This window comes from Ursus maritimus (genome assembly GCF_017311325.1).
Source record: "Ursus maritimus isolate PB19 chromosome X unlocalized genomic scaffold, ASM1731132v1 scaffold_X1, whole genome shotgun sequence".
Taxonomy (NCBI): domain Eukaryota; kingdom Metazoa; phylum Chordata; class Mammalia; order Carnivora; family Ursidae; genus Ursus; species Ursus maritimus.
In genome coordinates this window covers 2,186,870-2,196,136 of record NW_024423319.1, presented here as the reverse complement: position 1 = coordinate 2,196,136, position 9,267 = coordinate 2,186,870, and the positions used below count along the sequence as shown (strand labels likewise).

The 9,267-nt window shown below is 60.3% G+C and overlaps 1 protein-coding gene across 1 annotated transcript in view; it reads right to left on the bottom strand.

Annotated features, from left to right (window-relative positions):
• The window catches only part of LOC103679702 (dual specificity protein phosphatase 9), a 5,258-nt gene extending 257 nt beyond the window's left edge, over positions 1 to 5,001 (bottom strand). The window contains 15 exon segments of the mRNA XM_040630633.1: positions 2,333 to 2,505; positions 2,508 to 2,546; positions 2,549 to 2,608; positions 2,611 to 2,676; positions 2,679 to 2,702; positions 2,998 to 3,030; positions 3,033 to 3,095; positions 3,098 to 3,118; positions 3,121 to 3,180; positions 3,183 to 3,251; positions 3,254 to 3,310; positions 3,313 to 3,443; positions 4,659 to 4,880; positions 4,882 to 4,952; positions 4,954 to 5,001. Of these exon segments, the coding sequence (XP_040486567.1) occupies positions 2,333 to 2,505; positions 2,508 to 2,546; positions 2,549 to 2,608; positions 2,611 to 2,676; positions 2,679 to 2,702; positions 2,998 to 3,030; positions 3,033 to 3,095; positions 3,098 to 3,118; positions 3,121 to 3,180; positions 3,183 to 3,251; positions 3,254 to 3,310; positions 3,313 to 3,443; positions 4,659 to 4,880; positions 4,882 to 4,952; positions 4,954 to 5,001 (1,137 nt within the window).
• Positions 5,002 to 9,267: the final 4,266 nt, after the last annotated feature.

Here is a 9,267-nt window from a genome sequence, read left to right as displayed (position 1 = left end):
TTAGAAAACTGCCTTGTACTCAAGAACATTCTGGCGATTTGACTTCAGAATATTGTTTTTCCAGAGACTCACCTGTGGTCTTTAGTTATAAATTTAGGTGTCTCCTAACCTCACCCTCCTGCCTGTGAAATCTGATGGCACAAAATTTTAAAAAACCCCACCGGTAACAAGTTTGTCTTACCCTACCCACGCTGATTACTTAGGAGAAGCTAAAATGGGGTTTACCCTCTGGTCTCAAAGGAGCACCAGCCATAGGCCCTTCACATTGGTGGGCACCAGGGACATTAAGAGTGTCTTTCCCTCCTCCAGACAGCCTGTCCTGGGGTGACTTGTTTTGTGATGACCTCTCCCCGGGCTGAGTCCCCGCCGTGGTGTACAGTCTGAGGATGGTTTGCAGAGATCGTGGAACGAGGTGAGACTTTGTTAGTTCTGTGTGGATGATTATGTCCCCTTTTTTCTTTGGTTTATTTTGAAAATTACTGGGCAGGGTCTTGGCAACATTGACCTGAAATGCCATCTTTAATTACCTCTGAGTCTGTCTTCTTCTCCGGATGGGACTCTCGAAGCAGGAGGAGTCGCCTTGTCATGTTTGGGATTCAGCACCTAGCCTAGTGCCGGGAGGCAGGAAGGGCTCAAGGAGTGTTTGTGGAATGCAACCTCAGCAGTGTGCAGGATGCACTGGTGAATGGAAGCCTCTGGTCTGCAGGCACAGACAGCTGATGGCCAGATTCTGAATCCCTGTCACGGTTGCTACCTGGCCAGGCCATACGCAGCTTCTTGTTAGAAATACCCAGCTTGGACCCCAGACCCTTTATTTAACTTCTCTTTATCTTACTGTAGCTACTAGTACTGTTTTTGAGAAAGGAATCTAAAGGACATTAGGTGAAGTGAAATAAGCCAGACACAGAAAGACAAATGCACGATCTCACTTATACGTGGAATCTTTTTAAAAAGTTGAATTCATAGAAGCGAAGAGTAGAATGGTGGCTGCCAGGAAAGCTAGCTCTGAGCAGTAAGCATCTTTGGCTCCTGCTGCATCCCGTCCCTAGCATGTGTGGCCCAGTGTAGGGCTCAATGGGTCAAGAGTGGCGGGCGGCTCTGCTGGAGGTTGGGCCAACAGGCTGGGTGGGTGCCAGATGGGAAATAATGCTGTGAGGGTGGGTAGTGCTCAGTCCCCAACCAGCCCAGCATGGGGCTCCGCACCCCCTCGCCCTCTCCTGAGGCTTCCCTCCCCAGCTTCCTGCCCTGCAGGGTGCTCTGGAAGCAGTTCCTCTGTTCAGTGTCTTGCAGAAAGTGTTTATTCAGGAACAATTAAAGAAAGCAACCGTGGTGTGGATTCCCTGCTTGAGATGGTCCCCAGGCAAGGACTGCTGGCTCCTGGGCCAGGTGTGTGAGCGCTGAACACAAGCGCACACACGTGCATGCCCGCCGCCCACCAGGGGTGTGCTCCCTGCAATGAATGACTCTGTATATGCAGCTTGGCCCTTCCTGCCCCCAGACCTCCGTGGCTATGTGGAACCCACAGCGGCAGATCCAGGCCTCCTTCTCCTTCCCCGCCCCAGCTCTTGCTCTGAGACCCCCATCTCCTCTGGCAGCAGTTTGGCCACCCTCTCACAAAGAGCCCCAGTGATCCTGTTAAGACATCTGGGGGAAGAGGAAAGAAAAGCATCTTTTCAAACGTCAAGTGGATAAACAGGGCACCAGATGTGTGGCCAGGAACCCGCTGGCAGCTCCCAGGCCAGCACCCTCCTGCGGTGCTGCCCAGCGAGGAGCCACCCAGAGAGGGGCTGTCTACATGGATGCCGGGCAGGCAGTGCACTCCAAGCCCACATCTCCAGGAGGCCCTCAGCCCCAAGCGGCCTAAGCCCTTGGCAGAGAAGCAGGGAGGCGACTAACTGGCGGTGAAACCCTCCCCAGAAGCAGCCATTTGGGGACAGGGCGGGACTGGGAGCGGGTCCCCAGAGCAGGCACACACACTCCTGAAGGGAAAAGCCACAGGAGGCTCGAGGCCCAGGAACAGGCAGCCACCTGGAGCAGTCCCTTGGAATGAGAATTCCCCCCACCCTCATCCCCAAAAGAAAAAGTAACAGTCGCAGAAGAGGCAGGTTCTGGAGCGTGGTTCCGCCTCGGGAGCCGCGCTGGTCAGGCTGGTGGCCCTGGGCCCGGCTTATAGGCACATTTAATAGGATTCCCGTGGATGTTTCAAGTGGGTAGGACGGGTCTCTCCCCGCGGCCACTCTGAGGGCTCCTGGCTCCACCTCTTCCCAACAGCCCTCCCATGAGGTATTGTGCTCAACCCCCACCCCCTGCTTCCGATGAGCCTCCTCCCCACCTCCCCAGCACATGGGTGGTGAGACCCAGTGGGGGTGGTGGAAAGGGCCCTATGTGGGTCCAGCTCGAAGACACCATCGCTGGTAGGGGTGGTGAAGAAGGAGGGTGGGTCGGAGGCCGCGGGACTCTGCCCTCCGCTGCTGCGCTCCTCGGCGCGCCTCTCCTCCAGCGGCGGCTACGCTCGAAGTCCAGCAGCTGCCCCATGAAGTTGAATTGGGTGAGATGTTAGACTTCTTCCGCTTGACCAGGTCGTAGGCATCGTTGAGTGAGAGGGACGCTTCTGCATGAGGTAGGCCACGGTGACGGTGACAGAGCGGCTGACGCCTGCCAGGCAGTGAACGAGCACCCGCAGTTCTGGGACAAGGCCTCATCTAGGTGGGGGCAGCGGGAGGCAGTGTGATGTGTGGGGGCCCGGCCCTGCTCTCAGAGCCAGGTGGCTCTGGCCATTTGGCCTCGAGCCCCGGCCCCGCCTGAGGAGTCCTAGGGCTTTCGCTGGTGGCCTCTGGGAGCTGGTCCCAGCACTGCCTGACCCCAGAAGTGCCATTCCACTTTTAGGCTCTGGGGATGGTAGCTAAGCCAGGAGAAGCCCTCCTGAGGGAGTGGTAGAGTAGGAGTCAGGCCTGGTGGGAGTGGGGAGGGAGGAAGAGGAGGGCACAGCAGACTTACCAATGAATGCAATGGCCTCAGGAAAGAACTGGACAAGTTCTGGCTCCAGTGGTCTGAGATGGGGATCTGCTTGTAGTGAAAGTCACCGTTCTTCCTAAGAGGTTAGGGAGGTTGGGGGTGAATTGAGGATGTAGCGGATGCCCAGCTTGGCCAAGCTTTCCACGTTGGCTGAATCCCGGGCACGCCCAGGTAGAGGTTGGGCAGGATCTGGACAGGGAAGGATGGCAGCAGCCCGCTGGGGGGTGTGGCACCTCTGAATCCAGGCCACAGCTCATGGAGTCACGATCAGGCTCGGATTCTGCATCAGAGCAGCTGAGCCCAGGCACAGGCCGCCCAGCCCGACCACTGGGCTGGGCACGGGGCTGTGCTTGGCCACCACGGCTGCAAAGCTGGTCTCACACAAGTGGGGGCACTCTGCCTGGAATCTGCTGAAGCCACCTGAGAGGGAGAAGGGGAGAGTCCCCTGTTGATTTGGCTACCTGGCTGCCCAAGCACTGGCGGGAGAGAGGGAACTGACCGCAGACAACTCCAACACCCAAGGGGCTTGCAGATGTTCCCAAAGGGAACTCAGGAGTCAGCAGCCTGATCCATACTGGTGTCCTCATGTGCTGCACTCTGAGTACCCACTGTGCTGCTGGGGGTGCAAGATTCTGGGCTTAGCAGAGCCCCCCAAAGAGGATCTTACAGCCCCAGGCCAAGCTGAGGCAGGCATGAGGGGTCGTGGGTCTAGATGTACTGTCGGTCTTGGGGAGGACAAGCACCATCAGTTAAAAAGGGGAAAGGTTCAGGTGTGAGTTTTCTGCCTGGGTGGCCACCTCCCATCTAGCTCCACCAGAGCACCCAAGAGGTGGGAGCCTGGGAGAGCGCAATATTCTACCTGGGTTGATTCAGAGTCCCAAGAAGCCAGCATTTCCTTCATCTACAGATAACAACCATTTTCCCGGGCTAGGTGGGGCCTGAGAGCCAGAACTTGCTATGTTTCTGCATCCCTGTGCCTCGAATGGAGCAAAGGACGACAGTCAATGACCGCCCACCCCTTGATGGGGAGAGTGGGAGCCGTCTCTGTCAGTTCATGGGAACCCTGTCCCTATGCTGGACCTCTGGGTGTCTGTTTGGCTCATCAAGGGGCCAAGGGGCCTGTCTCAGCCTCATGCCCCCACCCCTCAGCCCTGCATGACTATGATGGGATGGATTCTGCCTCCTTCTGCCTTCACTGCTTTTCTCTCTCTCTCTCTCTCTCTCTCTCTCTCTCTCTCTCTCTCTCCACTTCCCAGTTCTGGAGCCTTTGCAGAGCGGGATTTGGCTCCCCTGTGGTCTCTGCCTCCTTTGCCAAGAGCAGCTGCAGGAGGTGGTGAATCAACCCGGGGGTGTGTAGAAATTGGGAGCCTGCACTTGGTACCTCCCTGAGCATCCCCTAAGCCAGGGCAGGTCAGCTCGAATCTCCCCATTTTCCAGACTCAGAAACTGGGGCTCCCAAGGGTGAAGAGCTTGCCCAAGGTCGTGATCTGGGAGGGATCTCACCTCCAATTTAGACGAAATAAGCTTGGGCCAGCCAAGGTCAAATGAATTAGAATCCCCTTGGAAGGTGTGGCCCTCCTCCCAGGGCCCAGGGTCTCCCCAGGCCGGTTCCCGGTACCAGCGCCCGCACCTACCCTGCTAGGTAGTATGCCAGGTAGCCTTCCTCTCGCAGCTTCTGGAGCAGGGTGCCAGCCCAATCGGCCTCCACTCTCGGCCTCTGTCTCCCGCGCGGCCGACCCCCGCCCTGGTCGTACAGGAGCACCGGGGGGCGGGGGCGGCTGCAGCGGGGCCCGGGCAGGAGCGCGCGAACCGACAGGCTCCCCGCCGCAGGCGGCAGCAGCAGCGCGGGGAGGGCCACGCCTGCGCCCGCCAATGCGCGCCGACTCGTACAGCCTGCGGCTTCTGCAGTCCAGAAGCAGCAGCCGAGGCCGCGTGGGGCGACAGCTCCCGGCGCAGCCACAGGCACGAGCGGCCCAGACCTTCCATAGGGCTCGCGGCTCCTGGCACGTCGGACCGCCGGCGCTGCGAGAGAGGGCAGGCGCGTCGCGTGAGCCCGCGTCCTCCGCGCCCGGCCGCCGAGGGGCCAAGACGTGAGGCCGAGTCATCCTGCCGGCGGACGCCTAGGGTCCCGCAGAGACACCCTCCACCGCCCAGGCTCTCCTCGCGCGCCTTCCACAGCGAGGAGGCGCGAAAAGGCGCCTCGGGACTCCCCAAGGAAATCGCCCCAGGCGGCCACTCGGGCGCCCGGCGCTGCTGCCCGCTCCGGGAAGGGACGTGTGAGAGGTCCTCCAGAAGAGGAAGGCCGGGCGTCCAATGGACCCTTTGAGAGCGGCGGGTCCTTTCCCAGCCCCTTCTGGGGCGGCTCAAGGGTTCGGCCACCTTCTTTCACACCCCCTTCCAGCAGCTGTCGCTCGGCCTGCCTGCAGTCGCTCCCCAAGTTCAAGCTTGCGGCTCTGGGGACGTGCGCGTGTGAGAGGCGGACCCGGGGAGCAGAGGTGGCGCTGAGGTGAAGGGCCTCAGCCGGCCCTCTCGGAGCTGCCCCGGCCCTGGTGGCCCCCGGGAGGAGAAAACGGGAGGTGAGAGACCTGGAGAGTGGTCGGGCGGCGGGCGGCCGCGCGCGGACGTCCGAGCCGAGGCCAGCGCGGCGCGCGGGCGCCGTCCCCGGTAACGCGCGTCCCGGGACCCGGCCTCCCGGAAGACGGTGGGGTGGCAGAGCAGGCGCGCACGTGAAGCCGAGTCCCGCCGCTCTCGCCGGGGGCTTCCTGGCAGCGGCCCAGCTTCCACCTTGGAAGCCGCTGCCTTTGGACGTGGAGTGGCCGTTTGAGGGGCGGGGCAGTGGGGGGGCTCAGGGGGCCCAGCGAGCCAACGGGTGCAGGAAGCAGTCGGGTGGCCCCCAAGTGGCGCGGCTGAGCTGGGGCTTCCACCCGAGCGGGACAGGGCCGGGGCAGAGGCCAAGGGCAGGTCAGGGGCCCAGCAGGGGACCAGCTCGGGTTTTCTGCCTTGCGCCAGTCCGCAGCCGGAGGCAGGGGAGGGGAGGGCTAAGACCCCTGTGCCCCTGTCCCAGAGGCCGCCTCCAGCCCCACTCACTCGTTGACCCTGGACGGTCATGTGTTCCGGCTCGAATTCAGTGACCCCATCTATACAGTGGGCTCATCATAGCCACCACCTTGGGCTACTGTGGGATGCCACTGAAATCATGGAGGGAGGAGGAAGCAAGACCAGAAACTCACTGCTATCTTCTGGCACTGAACCCGCCCGGCTAGGCGGGCAGGTGACAGCTTCTGGGGATCCCCAGGGCTTCCTCGCACAGGCGTGATCCAAGGCAGCCAGGAGCTCTGAGCCTCCAGTCCTAAACTGGGGTGCTCTGCTCTACCAAGTTACTCTCCTGAGAGTTATCCCTGGCATCTCCCTCTGCCTCCTCCCTGGTCAAGGGCCAGGTAGTTTCTACTTAAATTGATCTCTTACACCTGTACTCCCCGCGGCTCCTGCACTAGCCGAGGATTTCACTGGCCAACTCTCTTGACAGGGTCGCCATCCCAGCTTCCAAAGCCCTCTCCTGCCTCCAGGGAGGCCTATCAGCCTCAACCACCTCCACCCCCGCTCTGCCCTGACCAGACCTTTGTTTATCAAAGGCCAATGGCCTCCATACCTTCCATGGACACAGGATGACAAGCGGGCAGGATACACAGGGTCCCGCTTGCAGGGCACTGCCAGTTTAGCAATAGGTCAGTAATAAGCAGGGAGACTGAACAAGATAATGCTGGGTGTGATAGGTGCCCCTTCCTTGCTTAAAACCCATTGAAAGTAAACAGCAGAGTTGAAGGAAAATGTACAGCAGATAAGATAAAGCTCATACAAATTAATCAAAAGGTTAAGACTCTGATAAATGGGCAAGGAACCAGAAAAAGACTGCATGAGGGAAGAAACAAAATCGTACAGGACCATTGAGGTTCAAGCTCAGGTATGGAAGGCAGGCAAATTTAAGAAACAAGGTAACACTCCCACCTGTTACATTGGTAAAATGTTTCCAAAGTGAGTGCACCCAGGGCTGCCAAGGGTGCTGCGGAATCAGCCTGCTGCTCTATTGTTGGTTGCTGGAGGGCTCTCTATCTGTATGCCCTTCTGTAAATTGATTTGGTGATATGCATCCAGAGCTAGACGAGATCTACACCTCTGGCCACTTCTGGGAATCTATCCCTAGGAACTAAGTAAAAGAAGGCATACAGGATGGGACCATGAGATGTGTAACTAAGGTGTGAAGGACGCAAAACCACTGGAAGGCCAACGCTTAGGATAATCAAGTTCAGCGGCGCTGATGAAGACCCCTCTCTTAAGCCACAGTGTAAAAAGAGAAAACTCAAGAAGTAATACCAAGGAGAGGACAGGTCACAGAGAACCAGGTCCTCAAAGGCCTCCGCCTCCTTCCCTTCCTCCCTGGCCCAGGGGCTGCCAGCCTGGGACTCATCTCTGTCTGTAGCCCACCATGGCCTCTGCCTCTGGGATGAGTCCCACTGGCTGCATACCAGGGGCCTCAGGGAGCTATGCTGTGTCTTCCTGCCCTCAGCCCAGGCCTCCTCCTCTGTGGCCTGTTCAGATTCTGCTCCTTTTTCAGGCACCCCCCCAGGTGCCCTCCTCTAGGCAGCCTTCCTGTTGTCTCCTTCCTCTGTGCTCCAGGCCTCAGTTCTCTGAAGCTGCAATGCCTAAGAACTGCAGTCTGGCTCCTGAGGTGCCCAGGCATGCTTTCTGGAGAAGGGTCCCTGGAGGAGGTGAGGGAGTCTGTGGGAAGATGATGGGGGCGGGGGGGGGTACTAGGCAACTTCCGCACCGGTGAAGGGAGAGGAGCTTGGCTCAAGAAACTCCCCCGGAGTGGGGTTGTGCCATAGCCTGCGGCTCCCAACACCTTAAGAGTGGCTCCCCTGCACCTTGCTCCCGCCGCTGGCAAGCCCACCAACCGGGAGAAAACGGTTGGAGGGGGGGCGGTATTCAATCTCGCAAGTGAGTACTCGGTGCCCGGCGCCAGTAGCGCCCGCTGTGCCAGCAGCAGGACAAACTGGAACCTGTTGCCACCTCCGCACTGCAGGGCTGAGCGCAGCCAAGCCCCCCACCCCGCGACTCTAGCCGGGCCTGCCGGCCCTCGGGCCCCCTGTAGCGCCAGGTCTGGGCGCCGGCCCCGCCCCGCGCCCGCTCCCGGGGCGGGCTGGGCCGGGGGAGGCAGCGCTGCGCGCCCAGGCCTCCCGGAGGCCCACAAGGCGGGCGGAGCCAGGCGGCGCACTCGCCGCAGGGTGGGCGCTGAGCCTGCCGCTCCAGCTCCCACCGGGCGTCCCCGGCCTCCGCCCGTGCCCCTGGGAGGGCGGGGATGCCGCAGCCGTAGACCCGCGCGCGCCGCGTGCGGCCTCCTGGTCTCCCGAGCCTCCGGAGAGCGACGCCCCGCCTCACCCCCTCACCCCGAAATGCACGGTTCCCGCCGGGCCGAATGGAAGGATTTCAGCTGTCGCGGCCCAGTCACATGGCCAGGAGCACAAGTCCTAGCGACAGCGTCCCTGCCAAATCCAGTGTCTTTTCCACCAAATCCACTTTCCGCTGGGGATGGCTTTCTGCTTTTCCTGGTCCGTCTCCTCGCTGGACTGGGAGTTCCTCCAAGGCAGGAGCGTGTGTGCGCCCGGCCCCAAGCTGGCCCCAGCCCCAGTGCGGGGCCTGGCGATGCAGGCCAGGCCCGCGTAGGAAGAAATGCTTGTTAACAAAGAAGTCATGAATGAATGAAACCAATTGTGCATGAGGGAGCCTAGAGGGTGTGATCTGCTTTTTCTCTCAGAGGGTCACACACATTCCACCCCACAGACAAGCACAGCACACACATACACACACACCCACCCACCCACCCACCCACACACACACACACACACGACCCTCCCCTCACCGCACACGCAAATAGGCACACAGACCGCAGCAGACTACTGTCCTTGTGGAACCGACCTACCACGTGCGTGCCTGGCAACTGGCGTTTCTTGTCCCAGCTGGGCCGCTCGCCCTTCCTCCTCCCCCACCCCACTCGTGCCGACATCTAAGATCGGTACCTTGCACCCCAAGTGCCTTTTATCTCTTAGGGAAGAGGCTAAGTCAGTCGCTGGGAGACTCAAGGTCTGTTTAGCAAGGCACCTAGGGGGCCTCAGGACGGTGAGCTGCGCCGCCAAGGCGGGACAGAGGCACCTGGCAGGGATGCCACCAAACGCTGCAGCCTCTACAGCCCATGTG